A 25,038-nucleotide genomic window follows, 5' to 3' on the forward strand; every position below is an offset into this window, starting at 1 on the left:
CGAACACTCATGCCCAAGGTCATTCAATCCAAACCATCAGTTTAAGTGAGCAAAAGAAGGTCAGATCCTAGAAAAGCACCGTCAAATAAAATAAGGATAGAATTCAAATTAAAGCAGTAATATTAAACAGAAGAATAATATAATTTAAAGAAGTAGGTAAACATTTTTCAATTATTGTCCCAGAAGTTACTTAAAACAGAGTGCTGATATCATCTACAAAATCTAAAGATTTTAGAATAACCTAGTTCTTATTGATCTAGGAGCATAACCAGTTTAAAATAAATGCTGTAAAAAAATTTCAAAATAAATGGAATTTAAACCCTAAATTATACCCTAGTAGTGGCGACGAGCAGAGGTTGGCGGCGAGCAGAGGTTGGTGGCGGTGAGCAGAGAGCAGTGCAGGCGCGTGAGGGGAGGAGAGCAGAGGTTGGTGGCGGTGAGCAGAGAGCAGTGCAGGCGCGTGAGGGGAGCAGGGTTGGGAGCGGGTTGGGAGCGGGCTGAGAGGTTAGGGCTTGCTGTGTGGGGCGGAGAAGAGGGGTTCGCGCGAGGAGAGGAGGGGAGGCAGAGAGAGGGCGGCGCGCCGGCGGAGAAGAGGTCACGCAGGCAGCGAGGTGAGGGTTCGCGTCGGCGGATCGCGCGAGGAGAGGAGGGGAGGCAGAAAGGAAGCGCGCGAGGAGGAGGAGGGGTTCGCGCAGAGAGAGGGCGGCGCGCCGGCGGAGAGAGGGCGGCGCGCCGGCGGAGAAGAGGTCGGTTCGCGTCGGCGGAGAAGATCGCTCGAGGAGATGGCGAAGAGAAAGGTTAGGGTTTGCGGAGAAAATGTTGCGAGGAGAGAGGCCGGCGCGCTTTTTTTCCCACGGCACGCGCACGCGAGGAATTTCCACGTGGCTTCCAGCTCAGCCGTCGCCCACGCTACGCCCACGAGATGTCGCCCAGGAGAAAAATCTGTATATATATATATATATATATATATATATATATTCATGAATGAAAATTTCGATTGATCATCCTTCATGATCAAACTGCCAATTAAAGACGGTGATGCATGCATGGTTAGGTCAACCATAGCCCGAGCCTAAGCTAGAGCTTAGTCTAGCTAGGCCAGTCAAAGGAAATTAACAATATATAAATGAGTCGTTTTTAGCTCACGCGATCGACATGTTTAATTTAATATACATACAATTGCGCGATCGAGCACGACTTGACCTGACCCACGGAGACACAAACATGACTGTATGTATATGTGTCGTCGGCGATCCGATTGGCGTGGGGGAGGTTGCACATGAGTTCGATCGATCGGATAACGCTTCAGATGGTCCATAGTTTTTCCTACATTATTGAGCTAATTATTGTACGGGCGATCGATGGGGGAAGTGTTGAAGGCATAATTATTATTTAATTTGGTGGCAGAATCTGTGGAATTTTGGGACACTTTTCGGTGGAGACCAGCAGACCATGCGATAGAGGGAGCACATGGTCTTGCCCCGAGTTAATGGTGCAGTGGCACAATGTCTTCTTGGTGTTCTAGACATTTAAGGATCGAATTTTAATTTTGATGAATTAACGAATAAATTTTTTTAATAGGTGATTCATCTAAGAACATTAAATTGGTGGGCTGTGGTAGAACAAGATAAAAAAGAAAAGATATCAGTGAAAGATATCAGTTAACGCTAACAAGAATAAACTTGTCTAACTAAACAATCCAACACAGATTTCTCCACTGCTGCAAGATAAAAATACCAGATCACTTGTCAAAAAAGAATACTTATAAAAACAAAAAGAAAGAAGAAAAATGCTCCAAGGACAGCATCCCCAAGAAGCCAATGTATTGTTTATTGCAGGACTGGGGGAAAAAAAGAAAAAACGTATTGAATGCAAATCTTCATCCCCAAGCTGTGGCATTCATAACCAAAGAATTAATACCCCAAGAACAATGAAGCAGTGAGCTAATCCATAGCTCTTCTAATGACTGTGGACCACTTCACTCGGAAGGACCATAATTATTAGATGAGACATGAGAGGAGGTGAAATAACAAAAGAAATGGAATACCAGCATCAAAATAAACAAATAAGTAAATAATCAGGAACTTACATTAACTTGTGATGGAGGATAAAATTTACGCAAGTATCAGCCGACCATATCAGTGGTTCAGGTTCTTGACCTATATAATTTATGTCATATTTCTCCTTTTCAAATAGCATAACTATTTCGATGCCACAAAACTAATGTGCTTAACCTGTAAAGGAAAAAAAAACATAAACAATCATCATGCATTTGAATTCCATATTTTATTATAACTAAAACAGACCAAGCAGAAGGAAGTTGGAAAATAAGGCCGTCTTAGCAATCATACGTTCGTAGTGTCCACCATGAGGTTTGACACCCAATTATTCAACATTATGAAGACATAAACATCAACAAACCTACCTATCAGGCGACCTAATCACATGGCTTTGGTGGAGCGACAAAACAGTAAACAGGGTTGTGACTGAAGTTTCGTGTTGAATATGAGCCGAAAGTATTCAGGGTTTTGCACAACTGAGCCATCCGTGTTCTTCAGATTCTTCAAGAATTGAATGAGGCATTTTTAAGGTAACCTTCCGGATACAGGTTTGTGGTACATCAGTGGGATAGTTTGCATCATGCCATAAGGAAGCTCAATGCGGTTTAACATCACAGAGAAACGTTGTAGAAAAGAGTTGTCATGTTTCTGGAGCCACTAGTTAAGCTTTCAATAAAAATCATCAATGACTCAGTGATCAGACTATTTAATCCTGGAGAATATATTGACCAAATTCATGGACAGACTGGAAACGTTCCAAGAATGGACCAGCTGTTGGACATTTTCTGCCTGCAATACATGATAGGAAGAATACATTCATGGTGAGTTCAGTGATTATAGAGGGTAGCTAATCCTTTAAAAGACAATTTTCATCCATTCAAATTCTCTCCAAAGAAATTCCTAGTGGTCCTTTCAGAATTCCATCCATCCCACAACCGCACAAATATCTTTTGCAGAAAACTCCCCTCCATTCCCTCCCCCTGTTATTATCATGTTCTGGCTTAATTTATTCATGCAATCTGTAACTTTTCTTGCACCCAATGATGAGAAGCAACAGGCATTCCTTTCTTGTATCCCTTTTTCGTGACTTTTTCTTATTCAACTAGCTACTTGCATTTAACAACTATCCACTGAAAACAAGGACAGAGAACAGGCAGCAACTCTGACCACCTTATATAAATGGAGACCATTCCAAGTCCCTTGCCACAATAGAAAACAAAACATCAAGAGCACAACCATGTGGCTCTCTTCCTCAAACTACTTGCAGCACTTTTACAACAAGGGCTTGGGCTTCGATTGCAGAGAATTCAACTTAGATAACGATCTTTTGCCCTCACTTGGAGCCACTAGCAACCAAACAATCAAACACAGGAAGCACATTATATCGCCAAACAATCCTCATTACAGGTATACTAAAACAACGATCCTTGTTTTCTCCTGTTGGCAGTGACAAGTCTGCAAGTATTTGATTTCCTCTTTTCACCAATCATTTTTCAGACTATGGGAGATGTTTCTGATTCTCCTTGTTCTCTACTCAGCTTGGATCTGTCCATTTGAGTTTGCATTTCTGAGACATTTGCCAAGTAAAATTTTCCTTGTGGACAATGTAGTCAATAGCATTTTCGCAATTGACATTGCATTGACCTTCTTTGTTGCTTACGTTGACCACAAATCCTATCTCCTTGTTGATGATCCCAAGAGAATAGCTATCAGGTTAGCATTTATACTGCAAATCTACATTCAGTTTGCAAGCACTAATTGGCACCATGATTTTGTCTAAAGTCAACACGAATCTTATATAACATGAAGCTTAAATTATATTTGAGCTCCATACAAACTGGCTTAACAGGTACCTATCCACCTGGTTCATCTTTGATGCGTGTTCAACATTTCCCTTTCATACAATGAGCCTCGTCTTCAACAGACACGGGAATAGCCTTGGCCTCAAACTTCTAAGCATGCTTAGACTATGGCGATTGCGCCGTGTCAGTTCCCTGTTTGCCAGGTCTATAGCTTCTCTAATTTTGTAATACACAAATATACCAATGAAAGAAACAGAAATTAGTCAATTAATCTTTCTTTCCTCAGACTTGAGAAGGATATTCGGCTCAATTATTTCTGGACACGGTGCATAAAACTCTTATCCGTAAGCGTTAGCATTTGATGCATTTTATCTTGCTTCACGCTGCTGTAGGTTCTGAAATCTTAATACAACTGCCTTTTTGAGTTACTGTTCTGCAGGTAACTCTTTTTGTAGTTCACTGTTCAGGATGCTTTAACTATATGATTGCTGATAGATACCCAGATTCCAAAAGTACCTGGATAGGCGCAGTCATTCCCAATTTCCGGGAAGATAGTCTCTGGATCAGATATGTAATAGCATTATACTGGTCCATTACAACACTGACTACTACGGGTTATGGTGACTTGCATGCAGAAAACATAAGAGAAATGTTGTTTGATATTTGCTACATGTTCTTTAATCTGGGCTTGACAGCTTATCTCATTGGAAATATGACAAACCTTGTTGTCCATGGAACCAGTCGCACCAAAAACTTCGTAAGTCCAGTCTCTCTAGCTTCATCCATGCAACCAACCTAAAACATGAGCACAGTTCAAGTTATGTTGAAACAACAAAGACCCAAATAACATCTCATACCATTCTGGTTGCAGTACTCTAATCAATCAGTTTGTGGATAACTTTTCAGCTTAAGAAATATTATTGGAACAGCTTGAATGATGGGATATTACATATATGTTTAATAAGGGCTTGGATTTGACACTTACCATGACCATTTTATTCTCAGAGGGACACCATCCAGGCCGCTTCAGAGTTTGTATCAAGAAATAAGCTCCCAAAACACATAGAAGAGCAGATGCTATCTCACATTTGCTTAAGGTTCAAGACTGAGGAACTCAAACAGCAAAAAATCCTAGATTGTCTCCCTAAGGCCATTCAATCAAGCATAGCTGAGCATCTGTTCCTTCCCATTGTTCAAAAAGTATACCTTTTCCAGGGGGTCTCACTTAATCTCATTTTCCAATTGGTAAGTCTCCAATCATAAACCTTTGATTATATTTTCATGGATTTCTAGGAAATTGAAACCATGCAGTGTGCTGATAAAACCAGTTTGAAACAATAGGTGTCAGAAATGCAAGCCGAGTATTTTGCACCAAATGAAGATGTGATACTGCAGAAAGAAACACCCACAGATTTATACTTCATAGTATCAGGATCAGTGGTTAGTACTTATTAGAAATTTAGAACGTAGTCTTCTTTGCACCATTTACTTGGTTTTTCTGCATCCATTCAAAAAAAGACTAATTGTTGGTTTTCAAATTGCAGGAGGTGGTCATGTATTCAGACGGAACTGAAGAAGTAAGACTTGAAGATTATGTATACATTAGCTAACCAAACACTAAGCGAATTTGACTGCATATGACTTTCAGGTACATGGTAAAGTTGCCACAGGAGGAGTATTTGGAGAGATAGGAGTTCTATGTAAAATACCACAGCCGTTCACCATAAGAACCATTGAGCTATCCCAAATCCTCAGACTCAACAGGACTGCACTTTACAACACTATTCAGGAAAGCAATGAAGATGCAACTATTATTATGAGAAATCTTTACCAGGTACATTTAACACTTATAGCACAGTTTAACTAAATAGATAAATTGTGATCTCATTTTCTCACAGAAATAGAAGCTGATACCGCTGGCTATTTAAAATCCTACAGAACTTAAAACTTTATGACAAAGTATACCTTGGGATACATCAAAACAATCCAGAAGATTTTCAGAAAGAACAGTCAGACAGAGATCATATGAATAAGAACAAGAACCATGTAAGTGATGGGCATAACTATCAAATTGAGAAGTTACATACACTGGAACAAATGGAAGACGGATACCTTCTACATGATAAGGAAACTAACAAGGATAACTGTGTAGTTAAGGAAGTTTCAATTAGTCAAGACAATCCAGATGTAGGCCCCTCAGAGAACCATATTAGGTTTGAGACGGCTACACAGGAAAGATGCAATGAAATTGCAACAATTGTGCCCAAGCAGGAAGCCCCTGTAGGCAAAGTAGATGGTGCCACATGGATGGATAAAGATTTTTATAGGAAACATGAGAAAGGAACATTTGAATTACTCTCCAGTGATATGCACAGGATGAGTTTCACTAAGAATGTTGAACAAACATTAGTTGAAATGAAACCATCTCACAGAAATGATTATGAGAACCATGGAAGAAGAGAATGGAGAAACTGGCATGGATATTCAGATACCAATGAAATACTGATAAACTCTTGTTCACAAAGTCGAAGCTGTAATTGTCCTGACAATATCGGTAAACTAACAAGAAGGGTGATCATTCACATGCATTCTCAAGAGGCAAATACAGAAAGACAACAAATGGGAAAAGTGATTAACTTACCTGATACCATAGAGGACGTCCTCAGAATTGGTGGTGAGTAATGCTTGATCTTATTTTTAAAATAACAAAGAAAACTGATAAATTTGCATATGCTACAGGGCGACTGGCTATTAGTAACATTGAAGTTAAAATACTCAAATACATGAATAATCATTGGATTATAATAAGATTTAGAAAGAAACATAGACTTTGACCAGATAAAAATAAGATTTAGTTTATTATCCTTAGTTGTAATCATATCTTCCAAAAGTTGCAGGTAAGAAGTTTGTGGGACATCATCCTATAAAAGTGATCAACCGAGAGAATGCAGAAATTGATGACATTAGTATAATCCGTGATGGGGACCATCTATATCTAGTAGAAGCATAATAGTAATAGTGAGATTATCAAAGAGATTAAGAACTATGAAGGAACAATGGCAAAGGCGCTGTTTCCGCACTTAACATGTATACTTCAAGAAGGTTGATGATAAAAATGCAATTATGTGAAAAAACTTCTCAACTAATCAATTGTATAATTAAATTGATAGTTCGTGGACTATACTAATGAGTGATTCAAAACTATGAGAGCAATTATATTATTGTTAAATTTAATAGCTATATGAGTGTTGTAACTTTTCACTAAAGTGTGAAGTAAAGTGAATATCGAAATGGATAATTGTATGTTGATAACCAAAAACCCTATCTATAATATAAGAAGGTCAGAGTATCAATATTTTAGTGGAACAAACAACTTTCATGTATATATTATGTTTCATTTGATACTTGTTAGTCACTAGTTCTCCTCTTTTCTTTTTCTTCTTCTGCAAAAAAAAAAAAAAAAAAAAAAAATAATAAGTTCTCCCCTTCTATACATTTTGTGTTGTATTCCTATGCTATTCACTTAATGAACACAATTGTTCTTCTCTATTCTAACTTATTCATTGAGATACTTAAATATAAACGAACTAAGAAATAATAACGTTCCTAAGGCATAAAAAATAGTAGTGAAACCAAACTGCATAAAGGTTATAAAGGAGCACCAGTCATCACTCATTTCCTTATTATTTTATTGAAACTTGTTTCATTTCATGAAGCATTGTGAACAATTGTCTGACAGAGCCTCCTGCCTAAAAATGATAACATAAGACATTCTCTATTTATGTATTGTTTACTTGGGGAGAAGAATGAGGGTAATCAGGAAATAATTTACATAAAAGAAACAAAATGAAATTAATGGCATAATTTCCTTCCATCCACTGCCACCCATTTTATTTAGGTAGGTGGAACTCAAAGGAAACAACAATGTCTTGTGTTGTGATTAACTTTTTTTCTCTCCAATTCCATCTGATCTGGTGGAAACAAAATAAACAATCTTAAATACATTGAATTGCCTTCTCCTATTCATTACCTTTCAAGTAAACAAGACAAATCGATAACTTTATTTCTCCATTTCTTCCTACTTTGTTCAAGTAAATACAACATATATATTTCTCCCCCTTTTTGTTAAAGATACCCAAAACGAACCTTTGATTCGAATCTCGAGAGAGTTAGTTGTTTTCGTCCTTAGTTCTAGAATTGATGTCTCCGGAATAAAAATGTTGGAAGTCTAAACCAAAATTTCATTCTTGGAAGCCCAAATCAAATTGGATTGTTGGAACTCAAAACCAAATTGCTTAAGTCTTCCTAAGTCAAGTTTGATTGAATTTTATAATGGCTAATTAAGTTATCATGATTGTAAGTACATGCATTTGTTTTGAATAGGGTATTTAATGTAGGAAGAACCAAAATGTCTTTGGACTTCCTTTGCCATGGCTATATAATCCAAGTTGTAGCAAGGATACAATGAATTGAGAAAAAAAAAGTTCTTCTTCAAAATTGTTATACTCCTCTTCTATCCTCAAATATCATATCTTCTCCCCCTTCAAAAAAATACATTCTCCAAATCCTGTTGCACATGCTCACCTAATCAAAATACAATCCATAGAATAACACAGCTGAATTGGAACCATAGAGCTATAATTTCAAACGTTAAATCCTCCCGTTGGATATAAACCAAGCGAATCAGTACCGGATGGTTAACGAACAAAATAATTTGTATGTATACGACGACTAACCGAAGCTTTACTCAGATTACATCCAAAAAGTTGAACAAGGAATTACGAGTACCTCGATTCCGCGTCCAGAATAAATCGGAGGTAAAAAAAAAAAAACCCGACGAACAACAAGAAGAACAAGCAAGAAACAACCTCGAGTCTTTTCCGTCGCCGTCGCCATCGCCATTGTTCCGGTTCCTTCTTCAGGAAAGAGGACGAAGTGGTCGAAGTTAACGCATGGAGCGCCATCGTAGCTTACACACTCCCTCGAAGACCCGCCACCCAATCGCGAATTCTGAAAAGGGTTCTTTTCCCCTCCGAACAAACAAAAAATACTATTTTTAAAACGGTTAGTTCAACTGTCCTTCTTCCACCATACACTCCTCGCCACGCGTCCTTTTTTTCCTTTTTTTTTTTGTATCGGCTACGCTACGCGAACTCACAATTGTGGACCCCGCCACCCACCCACGTGCTTGTCACGGCGTTTCGAAACTTTTCGAACCTTCCCCAACGGCTAATTCTCTTTGCCTTCCCTTTCTGTATATATGTCTACTTTCTCTGAATCACCACAGCCAATTCCTTGTCTCTCTCTCTCTCTCTCTCTCTCTCTCTCTCTCTCTCTTTTTCTCCTCCTCTGTTTTGGGTCATGGCGGCATTGGCTAAGACCGGCTTGAAGCTGCTGCCTCTGCTGCTGCTGCTGCTCTCGTCGGTGGCCATCGTCGCCGCCCAGGAAGCACCGGCTCCTGCGCCCGTCGACCCGGAGAGCGGCTCCTCAGCGGCGGCGCCAGATCTCTACATCTTGGCGCTCGCCGCCATGGCCTCTCTGCTCTCTGTCTTTGCTCCCTGAGTTTATGCTCCGGGGTCCGGGCCATCTTCTCATGGCCCATGGATCGATTTGGTATGTACCATAATAAATCTCTCGATTATCTTGGCGATCGTGCGAGCTTGCGGCGAGTCTGTTGCTGATTTGTGTTAATTATATTGGTTGCTGCTCTTCGGGATTAATTGATTCGTACGTGTGCTGGCCATTTGTTTTGATATAGTGGAAGTTATTGAATAAATAAAAGCATTGCCGCAGTTGGTCAATCTGTTTGTGTTTATGGATGTCCTCTTGCCGATCGATCAACCTAGATAGATTTCTTGGAAGAAAAAAATCATTTCTAAGAAACGATACACCATAACAATAATAATATGCCGATCTTTTCCACTTAACAAGAAATAAAATCTTTACTTAATAGTTCCATTCTATACCCCCAAATACTCTTCTCAATCTCAAAGACGGAATCATGTATCCGAGCTAGTCTATCAAAATCTCTACATCATTATTGAATGTTGGTGATGTGGTGAAAATCTATTATCCTCATATGGTAAAGTCGATTTATCTTTAAAATTAAAAAAATATTTTAAAATATTTTTAATGGTTTCATTCAGAAAAATAAAAAAATATTTTAAAATATTTTTTAAACAGATATTAATATTTCAAAGATCAACTATATAAAAAATTATCCATACATATAGATACAAATATGTACACATAAATCTCAATTTTCTCAATTAAACCTTTAAACTCTTTCCTTGTATCAAATCTTAACTTAAACATCAGGTTTGTGGGGATTCACCTCTGATATCATTCTAATTTTCTTTTTGATTGTTTTTCAGATATTTTCATTTCTTTGGACAATTATCTTCAAAGAACGTCCACATTAATAGTTTGTTAACCGATGATTTAATCATCCATGGAATTTTAGTCAAAATAGCCTGCATGTTCTTATAATGAAATTACTACTGTTTAAATCTAAAATAGTTCCTCCATAGCTACTTGAGAACTTCTCTGTAGAAAAATGTCTCAAAACTTCCAATGCCTCTTTAACACCAATACTGTTAACCTACTCTGCATAAATTGCTAACCTTTTCAAGCGTCTAAGCTTACTTACTCTACATCAATAATGGCTTTGCTATCACACAAAAAGGATTCCTTACTGTTAACCTTAATTCTGAAGCGTCTAAAAAACTTCATCTGCATAAACTCTGATCGGAAGCTCTCTAACCCTACTCTGCATTTAAGATATCACTGATTTATCTAGTGGAAGAACATCGCAAATTAATTAGCGAACCTTTTCATTGCAAACTCATGTCATTCATCGATAAAATGATTCTTTCTTTATCCGACAATCAAGATCTCTTCCTTATAATTACTCGAGTAAACAACAAATCAAATCCCCCCTTCCCCGTAACTAGATTTCCGGACACGTGAAGCTGTACAGCTGCGAAGGCGTAGTCAACGAACGCCCGTGCAAGCGGGCGTGACACTCGGTCAACACAGTCCCGACCGCGGTCAAACGGCGGATCACGTGGCATCTTTTTCTCCTGGAGATCTATTCCTGGTCAAACATAGCCTTCCCTGTACTCCGTTCCCACTCCTGACTTTTGCGCACCATAAATAAAAGTCATGCACGAACTGCCCCAGCAAAGCAGTGCATTTCTATATACTAAATTAATAATTAAACAAAAGCAAAAAGCAGCATCGTCTCAAATCAATAAACAGATAAACAGTATGAAGACGAGACATGAACCATTCAAACTGTGGGCCGTTCCTTTTGACTTCGCCATATCACCCTGGATAGCTAGTCCCATGAGACCTAAGATTTCTACTACAGTTCTTTAATCATTGATTCTTCACCAAAGTACGTGACAAGGACCTACCGAGCAAAAGAACGGCTCCATGCACTTATATATATATCTATATTATATACGGCTGGTGCCTGATCATGTTCTCGCATCGTGCACGTCGACATCCAGTTCTTATTTCTACAGAATGCAGGGTGGAATCGAGCATCAAATACTATTTTTTTCTCCTGCAATTCAAATTTATATATTTGCTACCTAGAACTTCATTTGACTAGTTACTCATTGCGTGCATTATTTTGCGATTAGGAGGATCATTTGTTGACATTGTGTCCATGACCAACGTCAGACAATGGCAAATATAATTATAGTTTGGAAGATTCATCCACACGTGAATAGTTGGTGAGTTTGGGCTTTGCCTAAGTGAATTAAATTATGATTAAGTAGACACTTAGTTCTTATCACCAATAGTCTTTCTTAATTATTGATTGACTTTGGAGTTGCCTTGAGAATCTATTTCACGTTTTAGGAATTCTTTTAATTTCATTCTCTTTTTTTTGGTCAAAAAATAAAAAGATTATTTCGACATCTACATGTTCTCGATCGTGTCTATGGGGCCAGCCAATCCAGTGAATCCGGTCAGACGTTGGATTGCCTTCCTTCTTTTCAAGCATTAAATTGCGGCCGAGCAACTCGCACTTCACTAATTATGGAATTAAGCCCATGCAAGATCGTTGTCAAAACACCTCTCCTCTCTTTTTGAAATGCACATCACACTTATAAAATTGTTGTTTTTACCTTTTTAAATGTTAAAATCGTTGTCGCTAATTAATTGACACTATAGTTTTTAACGATAAATAAATAATAAGACAAGCCTTTGATAGCGTAAGTTCCTTCCTAAATTAGTTTGAGGTTTAAAAATTAAATCATTTAGGTAGTTTAAGTTTGTAGCCAACCTTAGAAAATTATATATATATATATATATATATATATATATCAAGATTTATTTTTATATAAAAAACAATCCGCTAGCTGCACGTTTATTACAAATGCAACTTATAATTTTAAAAAATTAAAATGTTAGGTGATTTGAGATTTCTAACACTATTGTAAAAAATTATATTTTGACTGAAAAATTATCACGAGCAAATTTGTAAATTTTTTTATTGCATTTGAGTCAATCTAATGTTAATTTTAATAGGGCAAGTTCGATGTTAGTCATTGATGTGCAGCTTCCGACTGTGTGTGAGACTATTGAGGTTGCGGATTCCATGATTTTATCTTTTTATTGAAGAATTGATGAAGATTTAAGTTTGAAGGATAAAATGGTAATTCTAAAAGTATAAAGTGTATTTCTAAATAAGTAAATAAAACTAGGGGCAAAGGTAAAATGTCTCTATAAATAAACCCCCCGCAGCTCTGCCTTCTTCTCCATCTCATGCACCACCATTTCTCCTCTGTTCCACCTCGAACGCTTAGAGCACTACTGACTGCTTCAGTCCCAGCTATGGTGGTCTTGGCAAACCCTGCACTCGATGCCATCCCCATCCTCCGCTCTCCCAAGCCGTTCGCTTGCTTCTCCGCCGTCCCCGTCGTGGACCTTTCTATGCCCGGCGCCGCGGAGGCCCTCGTGAGGGCCTGCGAAGACTTCGGCTTCTTCAAGATCGCCGGCCACGGCATTCCCATGGAGCTCATGCAGAAGTTGGAGGCGGAGGGGCTCCGCTTCTTCAACTTTCCGCAGGCCGACAAGGAGAAAGCCCGCCCGGCCAACCCTTTCGGCTACGGCAACAAGCAGATTGGACCCAATGGGGACATCGGCTGGGTGGAGTACCTTCTCTTTGCCGCCACGGCCGATCCCTCGGCTTACAGTTATATGGACTGCTCTTTCCGGTGAGATTCAACACCAACTTGTACTAAAAAAAGTTTATTTATCATCATCGTATCTATGCCATAACAATCTCATCATGCTCTGTTTCAGCTCTGCTTTGCTGGACTACATGCTTTCTGTGAAGAAGCTGGCTCGTGAGGTCCTGGAATTAATGGCGGAGGGGTTAAAGCTCAAGAAAACAGAGGTTTTCAGTAATTTAGTGCTGGGAGACGAGAGCGATGGAATCTTTAGGCTCAACCACTACCCCAAGTTTACTCTGCTGGAGAAGCTCAACTGCAGCTTGACGGGGTTCGGCGAGCACACGGATCCACAACTGATATCCATCTTGAGGTCGAACAACAGCACGGGGCTACAGATTTCACTCGGCGACGGCAGCTGGGTCTCAGTGCCTCCGGACAGCGAGTCCTTCTTCATCAACGTCGGCGATACTCTTCAAGTAATCAAAGTTAATGAAAAAAACCATGCGAGGTCATGTACAACTTTTCACGATTGATGGATAATTCTGCAGGTGTTGACGAATGGGAGGTTCAAGAGCGTGAGGCACAGGGTGTTGGCCAACGGGCTGAAGCCTAGGCTATCGATGATCTACTTCTTTGGGCCTGCGGCGACGGAGAAGATCGCGCCATTGGGAGAGTTGATGGGGGAGGGAGAACGGAGCAAGTACAGGGAGTTCACGTGGAGCGAATACAAGAAGGGTGCCTACAAGACCAGGCTGGGAGACTACAGGTTGGGCCAGTTCGAGAAGTAGGGTGGGGAAGGAGGAGGAGGAGGAAGAGGAGGAGGAGGATTAATTTCATTGATGGATGATTGATTCCACAGATGCTCGGCTTTTGGGGTGGCCAAAGAGCAGAGAATGGAGCATTCATCCATCAACATGTCCCTTTCTTCTTCTTCTTCTTCTTCTTCTTCTTTAGTAAATGGCAAAAACAACTATCTCTCTAAGCTTAGACGTACAACTGCAGTAGTAATCAGCCAGTATGTGCATGCATAAAGTACAAATGTAAATGAAGAAGAAGAATTGTTGTTATATTTGTAAGCAGTGTGTTTAACAGGATCGATCATTGTAGATAGTTGCGACATCTAATTAGCTGTTTAGTATAATAGTAAATTTTCCTTTAACCTGTGAGAGTTTAATCTGTTCTATCCTCGTATATATTTTTGTGATGTTTAATTATGGCCATTGCAAATTGAGATTCAATCTCTCTCTCTCTCTCTCTCTCTTTATTCTCCTCTATATATTATCTTTGCACCCTAATTAGGGATGATAATTTTCTCTAAATCCCATAATAAATTCGATATATATTTCTATATAGACAGTCAAAGTTAGTTATCAAATGAGAAATAAGTTGATAATTAGATGTAATGAAAAGAAAATTATTAATACAAGGATGGATATCCAATCCTCGATGGATACGAAGAATATGCAATTCAATTCATTGTCGTCCCTAAACTTAACCCCGCCGACATCTCCTACTACACCACCATAAAGCTCGATCTCTCCCATTAATTAATCTAGTTACCTTGTCTAGGAAGCCTAAACTATCTCCCTTATGTTTAATTTGATTCAATGTACCCTCCTCCTCTCTACTTTGTTACGTCTTCTCATCTAATGTTCTTGTCTCACCTTTAATTCCTCCTTTTTGCCTTTACTTGCCTGTCCCCTCTTTTTCGATTTTGTCATTTTTTATCTCGTTGTCACACACACAGACACACACACCACCACCTTGAGCTCATCTCAATAATTATTAGTCAGTTATCAATTTTTCATGTATTGTTGGTCAACTGACAGACATTAATGTGGATTGCTACATCATTCACCTTAACTAGCTAGTTTCTCATCAATATATATATATATATAACTATATATTAGAACCCTTGAATTTAATTTTAACGTACGTAAGACTCATAATTAAACTACTTGGATTAAGTAGGACAAAATTTTGAAGTTTGTGATTGTTAAATGGTATTTATTTTTTATAATATATTATATATGATCTTTAAAATTTTATTATCATATTCTAAATCATATTAATATATAGATATAGATCATGAATACAAAAGAAAACTTCAATTGATCTTCACCCTTATCATCTATGGAACTAACTTTTATTTAGAAAGGGACACGTCACATCCATGGAGTATGGATTCCATGGAATGGAAGAGCCGCCTGTGGTTTCTTATATAGGCTAGCTCGCCCCTTTATTATTGTCCACCTAATTAATCTAACTTGAAATTAATGTATTATTAATTATTTTTTAATTAATTCTACTTATTAATCTAAGAACTGATAGAGATGACTTGGGGAATACGACCACTAACGTTATCTTATCCTTACGAGGAGGATCACTTCGACGCCTAATTTTCCTTACCGAATTAGGATATTTACTAGATTATGTTGACCCTCATATATAGATCCCGTACGTGTTGACTTGCCTTGCCTGCAACCTTGCTGCTCCAAATATTAACCACCGTTATAATTAATGTTTTACCCTCGGTTTGAGCGATAGATGTGATGTCTAATTCATCGTGAGATCGAGAAAGAAAAAAAAAAAAAATATAAAGAAAATTAAAGTTAGGATTGATGTCCAAAAACATACATATTTCTCTTCGTCATTATCTACATTATTATTTATAATGTCATAGTTTCAAGTCCTAAGGGATTAGTAAATGAGGAGTTACGATCGAATTGAGAAGCAATATTATCTATCCAAGGTGGTAATATGTACAAACATCTCACATCCAAACAGTACCGATTCTTGCCAATCCACATCGCAATAATTAGCGGTGGTCACAGTGGGCTTCACGCCATGCCGTGCACCACCCTTTCACGCCGTCGTCGTCAGTACTGTTGTCGCTGCCCGTCGACGAATCCAAAGAGAGAAAGTAAGCATAACATTCAAAGTGCATACGTAGAAAATTTCAATCCCAAGCGGACTCACCGTGCACGCACTCCACCCGTTCGACGAATTGACACACCGGCCCCCCCACCCACCCACCTTTATTTTGTTCTTCTTCTTCTTCTTCTTCCTTATTTTGAACGCCGCTGCTCCTGAACTAACCAACAGCGACGGCTTCCTTCGCTCTTCGGCTGGCTGCACGTTTCAGCTGCACGTTCCTGTCGCTATTGCTTGCTGGTTTTGATTTCTCACTTGTTGGTTAAAGAAACCACGAGGCCGGCGACGCCGCATGAGGGATCGAATCCCATTGGCCGGGGGCTTGGAATGTGCAGACAGATAGGGGTCATGGGACCCTTCTTGTGTGTCAAACGTTCCTTCCTTCCTTCTTAATGATAATTACAGGCTTTTGGCCTGAAATGGAGAGGAACCTAGTGACAATGAAGGAAATGACTGCAACATCACAAGATGTGAGAGCCGTTGTGCGTGCGATGATTCTTTTACTATCTTCTCTGCATCTACAAGATGTGTTTACTAGAAGGGCGGGGGCGGACCATGAGAAAGATTTATCAAATCTCTTTGAAATTATCAATTATCTCTTAAACACTACCATACTAAAGCAACAATGGTTAATCAAATATCATTAAATATGAATTCATTAAAAATTGAATATATGCCCTGTCCTGAATTATATACATCAAGCTCCTGTATAAACAAAAACAAAAGAGATTTACATCGGTGCAAGCAGAGGAGATAACTTAAGTATTTGGATGCGATTAAAAAGAGAGAATAGTTGTTCGATTAGATTGGTTGGTTAAGCTGACAGAAATTCTTAACCTTGGAAAACAAATTCAGAATGCGAACTTAGAAAAGATTAACTAACGATTTATAGCATAATGAAAAGCTAAAACCATCCTCATGCTCCTGTTTTCATGGGTAATTTTTTAGTGGATCAGCTGATTTTCCCGATCTTGCATCAGACCAGGCTTTGGCAATCGTCCGCTTCATCTCATCATCACCTTCTTCATACATGTTCTGTAAATATATTACAGAAAAAAAATCACTATCCGAGTTTGAAACTACAACAATAGAGAAGCATAGAGGATAGATCACCTTCATCAAATCCATAATTCCGGCCATCGGATCTTTGTCTTTGCCAACATTTGGCTTAAGCTGCAAATGGAAAAGGCCAAATAGTTAATTTCAGTAGATTTTGTTCCCCGTATCCGAAGATACACTTTTGTTTACCAAGGATAGTATCATCTTAGAATTAAATGGGACAGACTCTTACAAATTGAGAAAATGTATACGACGAGTAGCAAGATTGTTTTGGATAAGCAATTTCATTACCAAGAGAAAAGATTGGTACCTTACATGAACAGCATGTACACACAAATGAGAATCAACATACTAATGTGTGTGTATGAGAGAAGATAAAAGGCGATTAGTGAACCCATTTATACAAGGCTCATTTATACAGTCTTGGAATTGGTCAATGACTTTGACATGTTAATGATAATATATATCCTTTTATATAACATCCCATAAAAGCTTTCATGATGTTCTAAAGAGAACTATTGGCGAGATGAACAATGCAAACAAGAAAGAGCAAGTATGTAAAAACCTACAGGCGACACACTTAAACTTGCAAGATATAACAGAATCAGGAATACGTAGGTACACATAGAATACAGTATCATTCCATTTATTATGTGTCTGCTCAAGGCCAAATTCTACTTCTCTTTTCCAATAGTAGATATATTTATACCAACTTCAATACTATGTTCTTCATATAAGGTTTGCTTGGCAAGACTACAAATGATACTAGAATGTAGAAACTAAGTTTAGGAAGAATGTAAGAAGCAGTGTACAATATTAATATACATGAATTTAACAAAGCAGAATCTATAATTTATGACACTATAAGTACCTTGTCTTCCTTAAAGTACAGGTCCAGCCAGTTTCCCTTGGAAACTTTGACAAGTGTAACAATAACCTTGGTGGGTTTGACGACCAACTTACACTTGTCAGGCAATATATCTTTGTTCAATTTTGGAATATAAAATCGATAGTTTTTCTCATGAATATCATGCAATTTGATGTCAACAGACATTGGCTTAAAAACGGCATCCACTTTCTCTTGGTCTGCACCTTCAATATCTATATAAATCTGATGCAAAGCAATTAAGAGAGCAAACGTAAGATTACTAAAACCAAGATTTATCTTGAAACAAAAAATCAGTTTAAAGAAAACAAAAGGTAATGGAGAAAATGAATAATATTAAACATATACTTCAGCTAGAAAATGTGTTGGGTTATTTATGAGAGAGCTAGTTACCTTAATCCTGAGTTCCAATCCATGAACAACTTAAAAAATTAAGAATGTAGTCTGAAATAAATATATATAGCCAAATAAGAAAGGACAAGAAATGTGAAAAGTTTCCTTCAAAGCTTGCATACCCTTCAGGTTAAGAAATTTGTTTGTTTTTGACCTAGCTATCATTCTTTCTTTTATGAAAATTAAATATGTAAAATTTACCAGCATAATTGTCAACACAGCACATGTACTGCTCTCATGAGCACCTACAAATATAAAGCGTTGAAAATTTTCATTCTATGGCCAAACTCAAATTGTTGCTAAAAATATTTCATTTCTCAGCCAGTTAATGTCTACCCTATAAATCTAGATATGCATTCAAGTGGAAGGGGGAAATGTTTATTACTTTCCTCCCCCATATCCTTCACTGTAAGAGTTCTTGATGTCTAATGAACAATTTTGTCAATCTATACAAACGATATATATAATACATGTGATCAACATTCATGGTAGTTGCAAAATATCAATCGATCAATTGAAAACAAAATCTGAAGTATGATTGATTTTGGTTTCTTTGTTAGAAGATGAAAATCCAGTATCAAATATGAATCTACTGCCCATATTGATATGCTATCCTTTTCACTCCTTCACTAATCTCAGGATTTCACATGTTATTAGGTACAAAATTTCATAAGTTGTGCATGATAGTAATATACAAAGGCAGAGTTGCATTAGAAGGTTGTGGCCAGGTTCACACGATTCTGGGTAGAAGGTGGTCAATAGAATACCTACCATAATTCTTAGCAATGATATCGTTTCTGTGATCCAAAATGTTATCTCTCACGTATAATGGAAAACCTCGTTGTAGATGCTAGTTCCCAACAACAATCTAATGTTTCAATTGAATAAACTTGATGCTAGTTCCCAACAACAATACAGAACTAAATTTCAAGGCTAAAATGTTACCTTTATCTTGTCATTGTCTTGATCCCAGCTGAACGTTCCAAGAGTGACATAGCTTCTATCGACAGCACCAGAACCAACAGGCGCCTTTTCCGCAGAGACTGCAGCCTCTGCGTAGCCGCAGTTGCAGCAGTCACCGTCGCAAACTACAAAGACAACCCATCGAACAAATGCAACTCAGCACGAAGAGAAAGCCAAAAACAAGATGCCATGTCGATCGAACTATCTTGTCTACTTAACAGTAAAAGAATACAGAAGTTTGATTTCTCTGTTCGTACCTTGGCGTCTAGGTCGCGGATCTCGGAGGCGAGGAAGGAGATGACTCGGGGCCTCTTGGCGATGCTCTGGAGATGCCGCATTTCCTCCAAATCCAGCCTCAATTGCTGCTCCTCAGCCATTGTATACTCCTATAGTGCAGGTTAGACGGCGATCACCGGAGCTCCAATGGAATCTCGAATGCACAGGACTAGAGAGAAAGAGAAAAGGAAAAGGAGCTTGGTATATAGAAGCCGTGGAGGAGAAGGTCATCTTCCAGATTCCAGGGTTTTCTTCCATTACTGGAAGAGGAGGGAAGGTTCTGGAACACGGGGGAAATTAAATGGAAGCAAATTTAATACCCATTTTAATAAATTACAATAGTTATCCATTTCATTTTTAAAAAAAAGGTTTTATCTTTGTGAATTTTACAATAGATCTATTAAATTTTGTTAATTTCTCTTCGATAACAACTAGATGAGACTTGTCATGGTAATAACATCTTAACACGATATTGTTACTAGTCATTATAGTTTAACCCTCATTAATGACACAATGATGTCCGTCTTTCATTCCTTAATTGTCTGAAAGCTCTGCTGTGACCATCAACTAACTGCAATAACCATGATGAACTAGAGTTCAATGAATCTTAGATTTTTTTTTCTTTTTTGATTTTTGATGGTGGATTTTGATTAGTCTAAGTGGCATCAAAAGTCAAGAAACAAGCTGATATGTCAGATCAAAAAGTCAATAGTCAATCTTAGGTGGATTAACTCGATTATCTTGATCTCAACCATCTTGGTCACTCGATCTTTATTTCAGCCGTCCCGACCTCGACCATCATCTCGGTCACTCGGTCACTCGGTCCCTCTCTGGTCCTCCCGACCTCGACCATCTACGTCATTCGGTCTCTCTGTCAGTCATTTTGACCTCGACTACCTCGGTTACTCGATCCCTCTCTTGGCCCTCCGGATCTCAACTACCTCGGTCACTCGGTCCCTCTCTCGCCCCTCCTGACCTCGACTACTTCGGTCACTCGGTCCCTCTCTCGCCCCTCCCGACCTCGATTATCTCGGTCACTCAATCCCCCTCTCGACTCTCTCGACCTCGACCACCTCTGTCACTCGGTCCCTCCTCGGCCCTCACAACCTCGACCACGGTCATTCGACCTCTCTTTCAGCCATTCTGACCTCGACCACTTCGGTCACCTGGTCTCTCTTCCGACCCTCCTAATCTCGACCACCTCGGTCATTCAGTCTCGCTTTCAACCATTTCGATCTCGACCACATCGTTCACTTGGCCTCTCTTTCGGTCATCCCGATCTTGACCACCTCGGTCACTCGGCCTCTCGTTCGGCCATCCCGACCTTGACAGACTCAGTCACTCGGTCTCTCTTTCGGCCATCCCGACCTTGACAGGCTCGATCACTCGACCTCTCTTTCGGCTATCCCGATCTTGACTACTTGGTCACTCGACCTCTCTTTCGGTCATCCCGACCTTGATAGGCTCGGTCACGTAGCCTCTCTTTCGGTCATCCCGACCTTGACAGGCTCAGTCACTTGGCCTCTCTCTCGATCATTCCAAGCTCAGAAGACAACAAAAACTCTCAAGCATGCGAGCCCTGTCAAAGGATCCAGACGGTTACCAAGTTGTCAGGTTTGGTCCCCTGGATCCCTTCGTATCTACGCCTACAGTCAAAAGGTAAGAATAATCAGTAATGCTGAGCCATAGGATGGTTACAAAGTTGACAGATTTGAGTCCCCTAGATGCTACATGTCAGGGCCACTTGACAGTGATTATCAAAATTTACCTCCTCAGCCACGACAGGGGTCTGCCCCATGCTGACGTGGATATTCTTTCTTGTGAATATATAATCTCTCCCGCAAGTACAAAGACTCTCTCTCGATTTTTCAGCAACTTCATACACTTCTTCTTCCTTGTCTTATTGACTTGAGCGTTGGAGTGGTCTGCCGGAAATGTCCGACACTTTGCTAATCCGTTTGTTCACTTTTTTTATGCCCAGTTTACTTGGAGGTGCGGAAAGAAAAACTGCAGAAAAATTTCCCTTGCATGCATGCATCCGCTGTTTACTTTGTTAAACTTTTATGAGAGGAGAGAAAAACTAATCCATTTGCGGATCAGTTTTCTGCAAATATTGGTCCCCTCCAAATCGGACGGAAAGCAAGGATAAAAATAAAAAAGACATAAATATCCTCTTTCCTCTCGCTTCGTCCTACTCCCTTCTCCGACTCCCCGCACCTCTGCCGGAGCTTCTCATGGCGCGTGGATGGCCACCTTGGCGAGCTGCTCGTCGGCGTCAGCGCCTCCAAGTAAACTGGGCATAAAACCCTCTCGCCCCTTCGTGCCATTGCACTACTGCAGGCCTTCTGCCACCGCACCGCACCACAAGGAAAGGAGAGGAGAGGAGACGAAAGGAAAGGGAGAGAGAGCAGAGGAAAAGGGAGGATGAAGAAGACGACTCGTGTTCGCTTTATTTGTTTTGGGCTCTTCTACTTTGGATTTTTTGTATGATGAATCCGGCGCTTGCTCATCGGCTATCCCATTTGGTGGAACACAAATGGCTCTTTTGTCTCTCTTCGATCATCTTTATTGCCAAGAAGAGAACTTGGAGTTTGAGGAAGAAGTAGAGTTGGAGGAATCTGTGCGCGCGCCGCCGCCTCTTTCGGCTTCGACGCGAGGAGCGAGGAGCGGCTTCGACGCGAGGAGCGAGGAGGAAGAAGGGTATTTTAGACTATTTTATTTCCTTTCCTTCATCAGGGTAAACAAGGCTTTACGGATCAGGGAAAGGATGGATTTTATTCACTTTCCCTTCCCTTTCCTTATCCCTAGGTTTGTTTCATCCATCCATCATCCACTCTGTCAAGTAAACTGGCCCTTAGGTCCCTTCATCGGTGGGAGCGACAGTGTATAAGATGACAGATCATTGACTAATAGGTTGACTGTCCACGACATCCGGCCAGAACATTGACCATGACATCCCCGCATCATGTTGGATATAAGATTAATCCCCGGAACTAAACTTAAATCGGTTTCATTATTATCTTATGTAGTATTAAAATATTTGATGGCGGAAGAAGAAAGAAAGAATGAGGTGTCGAGTCTTAGAGCAGCTGGCGTTAATCGCAGCGTTAATGCGCATGGTCGGGTCCACTGCCACGTGGTTGGCAGTGGTGGTCGACCAGTGGTCGACCACTATATGGTGATCGACCACGTGGTTGACCACCACTTAGGTTTGACGTTTGACGATTGGCGTTAACATTAAAAAACTAAAATAAAAATTATGGCCCACCGATTAACGCGTTCAGAACTCTGAACGCGTTAAATACCTCACTCCTCTCTCGCTCTTCCCTCACTCCTCCACGTCTTTTCCTCGCTCCTCCACGTCCGCTGTTAACGCGCGATTAACAGCGCGTTGCAGATGCTCTTATGCTCCACGTCCGCTGTTAACGCGCGATTAACAGCGCGTTGCGGATGCTCTTATGGATGCATTATGCATGTATTTAGTTTCTGCCGACTGTTCGAGATGATAAATTCAAGATTAATTCTCCTAAATTCTAATTATTCATCGCGAACTGTACACATTTACGACTTAATTAAGGAATTTAGTTTCTTTTTTATTTTTTTGTGGTGCAGCGAAATTGAGAGTTCCCAACAGGTAGCTTCCAAAGTCAACGCTGTCCCCCGTCGTCCCGTCGATCAATCCTCGCCGGCGGATGCGGCCTCACACGCCCAGCGCTCCTCCGCCGCCCCGTCCAAGCACCCGGCAGGCGACGTGTCGTCCAGAACGCCTCTGCCTCCGCAGGCGGCTGCGGCGGTGGCTCTTCCGCGGGGCGCAGGGCGGCCCCTCCGTCGTCCGGCGCCGACGAGAACGTTGCGGAGGGTGCCTCCGGCGGTCCAGTAGCGGTGGCAGGCCCTGCAGAAGTGGCGCGGCTGGTTGACGCTGTAGTTGTTGAAGTAGCAGAACTTTGTGTCGCTGCTATCGCACCTCGGGCACGGCAGCGCCGCTGCCGCAGCGGCCCTTGCTTCCTCCGCCGCCATCCGCCCTGGCGCCTCCACCTCCTCCTTGTAGTCTTGCCCGTCCGCCTTCTGGATCACGGTCCCGAAAAGCTTGAAACTCGAGCCCGCCTCCTCCGCCATCTTGTGCCCGTGCGGCAGGGAGAGGAGCATCAGGTGTTTGTTGAAATGACAATTGGAATAAGATGATAAGAACAAGGAGATATGAAGTCGAAGGAAGATAGCAGAAGAGACACAATATAAGGAAGGCTATGACCAAATCAATCTCCTTAACAATTTAAAATATTATTAATAATAATACAAACAAATAACCTTTGCTTTGTTTGACGAAGAAAACTTTAATCAATCAAGAAGCTTCCATGGCTGAGCTGGTATTTCCACCAAATTTTCCTTATTTCTCTGAACGCGTAGATTGACAAGTGGAGTTGTTTTAATTTGTTGAAAATATTTCAAGGTAATTTTTTTTTTTAAAAAAAAAAACTTGAAATTGGCATCAGATATTGGTATCTGGTTCACAAAGATTCATTCCTTTTGCATCAAGATGGATCCAAAATCGTTGTCTTGGTGTGTTTGTTCCATGGAATGAATGCATGATTGATTGCTAGGTGAAGGAAGGGGTGTGATCATGGTTCGAAATCGTCGATTTAATGGTTCAAAATCATTGGTTTGGCAATAAAATTGCCGGTTCAGAACCATCAATTCAATAGTTTGTGGAAGATTAATTTTTAATTTTAATCGTCTAAGATTGATTAATGATTTGATTCACGATGGTTGGTGGTTCGCAACGACTTGATGAAAAAAAAATCTTAAAGAAAGGTGAGGGAAAGGAAATTCGAGGGAAAGAATAGGAAAAAAATAAATTTAGAACTGACAAAGAAAAAACAAAATTTAGAGAACAAAAAATAGAATACAAAATTACAGGGGTCGAGTCGATTATGGTTCATGCCCGTGTAACCAGGGCAACAGATGACCGACCAATTGACTCGGTAATGAGTCCGGGTCAAGTCCGATTCGCACCTAGCCCGTCCTTGGGTCTAGTGTCAAGTACTTAAATCAAATATCACAGCTTAATCATGAGTTGTCTTGTTTTCATCCACAACAACCTAAACATCAAAAGATACATTCTTGCCCCAAGCAATAGTGAAGAGGCAAAGTACTCAATGATTTATCCAAACATCAATAGTTCTGCCTCATTTATGACGCACTATAAGATAATTTTTTTGAATGGAATGAAAATTTTAAAATATTAATTGTTGAACACCGAGCCATACATATTGTCAGATTTATAAATCATTTTCAAAATTAATCAAATTGTAACTTAGATTATCAAAAATATATATACCTTTTGGTATGTTCCTACTTTCAACTAATCTGAACTATCGACGTATAGAGCCAAGTGGATAAGATTCACATTGACTAAGTCAGAGAGAGTGCCGCTTCAATCAAATGTCCACTTTTCCATATTTTTAAGTGGCGGCATTGCT

General features: G+C 39.8%; 3 protein-coding genes, 1 long non-coding RNA gene and 1 pseudogene across 4 annotated transcripts; 2 read left to right on the forward strand and 3 right to left on the reverse strand.

Moving 5' to 3' along the window:
- Positions 1-1,800: 1,800 nt before the first annotated feature.
- On the reverse strand, positions 1,801-4,913 carry LOC141823284 (uncharacterized). The gene is made up of 3 exons (XR_012601394.1): positions 4,848-4,913; positions 4,584-4,657; positions 1,801-2,234 (listed from the first exon to the last, which is right to left on the reverse strand). It is a non-coding gene; the product is annotated as an uncharacterized LOC141823284 (long non-coding RNA).
- LOC141823283 (potassium channel KAT3-like) lies at positions 2,431-7,129 on the forward strand. The gene is made up of 11 exons (XM_074710548.1): positions 2,431-3,467; positions 3,558-3,773; positions 3,910-4,065; positions 4,149-4,206; positions 4,302-4,619; positions 4,868-5,107; positions 5,204-5,302; positions 5,407-5,439; positions 5,511-5,696; positions 5,801-6,536; positions 6,760-7,129. The coding sequence occupies exons 1-11, from the start codon at positions 3,298-3,300 to the stop codon at positions 6,870-6,872; spliced, it is 2,325 nt and encodes a 774-aa protein (XP_074566649.1). The 5' UTR covers positions 2,431-3,297; the 3' UTR covers positions 6,873-7,129.
- A 5,518-nt stretch (positions 7,130-12,647) lies between these two features.
- LOC141824364 (gibberellin 2-beta-dioxygenase 3-like) lies at positions 12,648-14,169 on the forward strand. The gene is made up of 3 exons (XM_074711636.1): positions 12,648-13,092; positions 13,181-13,526; positions 13,599-14,169. The coding sequence occupies exons 1-3, from the start codon at positions 12,710-12,712 to the stop codon at positions 13,836-13,838; spliced, it is 969 nt and encodes a 322-aa protein (XP_074567737.1). The 5' UTR covers positions 12,648-12,709; the 3' UTR covers positions 13,839-14,169.
- A 2,498-nt stretch (positions 14,170-16,667) lies between these two features.
- Positions 16,668-19,720, reverse strand: LOC141825377 (uncharacterized; annotated as a pseudogene).
- Positions 19,721-23,032: 3,312 nt separating this feature from the next.
- On the reverse strand, positions 23,033-24,013 carry LOC141825544 (dof zinc finger protein DOF1.5-like). The gene has a single exon (XM_074712923.1). It carries the CDS (start codon positions 23,705-23,707, stop codon positions 23,237-23,239), a length of 471 nt encoding a protein of 156 aa, XP_074569024.1. The 5' UTR covers positions 23,708-24,013; the 3' UTR covers positions 23,033-23,236.
- Positions 24,014-25,038: the final 1,025 nt, after the last annotated feature.

This window comes from Curcuma longa, chromosome 3, assembly GCF_044706935.1.
Source record: "Curcuma longa cultivar G26 ecotype Majalengka, Jawa Barat chromosome 3, ITB_CL_G26_1.1, whole genome shotgun sequence".
Lineage (NCBI taxonomy): Eukaryota > Viridiplantae > Streptophyta > Magnoliopsida > Zingiberales > Zingiberaceae > Curcuma > Curcuma longa.

What these genes read in the sequence shown, in the direction of transcription:
- LOC141823283 (XM_074710548.1), top strand. Translation starts at nt 3,298, where the DNA reads ATGTGGCTCTCTTCCTCAAACTACTTGCAGCACTTTTACAACAAGGGC. An exon ending in GGTGCATAAAACTCTTATCC is followed by an intron (nt 4,207 to 4,301) that starts GTAAGCGTTAGC and finishes ACTGTTCTGCAG; the next exon opens with GTAACTCTTTTTGTAGTTCA. An exon ending in TCATAGTATCAGGATCAGTG is followed by an intron (nt 5,303 to 5,406) that starts GTTAGTACTTAT and finishes TTCAAATTGCAG; the next exon opens with GAGGTGGTCATGTATTCAGA.
- LOC141825544 (XM_074712923.1), bottom strand. Translation starts at nt 23,707, where the DNA reads ATGCTCCTCTCCCTGCCGCACGGGCACAAGATGGCGGAGGAGGCGGGC.
- LOC141824364 (XM_074711636.1), top strand. Translation starts at nt 12,710, where the DNA reads ATGGTGGTCTTGGCAAACCCTGCACTCGATGCCATCCCCATCCTCCGC. An exon ending in TATATGGACTGCTCTTTCCG is followed by an intron (nt 13,093 to 13,180) that starts GTGAGATTCAAC and finishes GCTCTGTTTCAG; the next exon opens with CTCTGCTTTGCTGGACTACA. An exon ending in ACGTCGGCGATACTCTTCAA is followed by an intron (nt 13,527 to 13,598) that starts GTAATCAAAGTT and finishes ATAATTCTGCAG; the next exon opens with GTGTTGACGAATGGGAGGTT.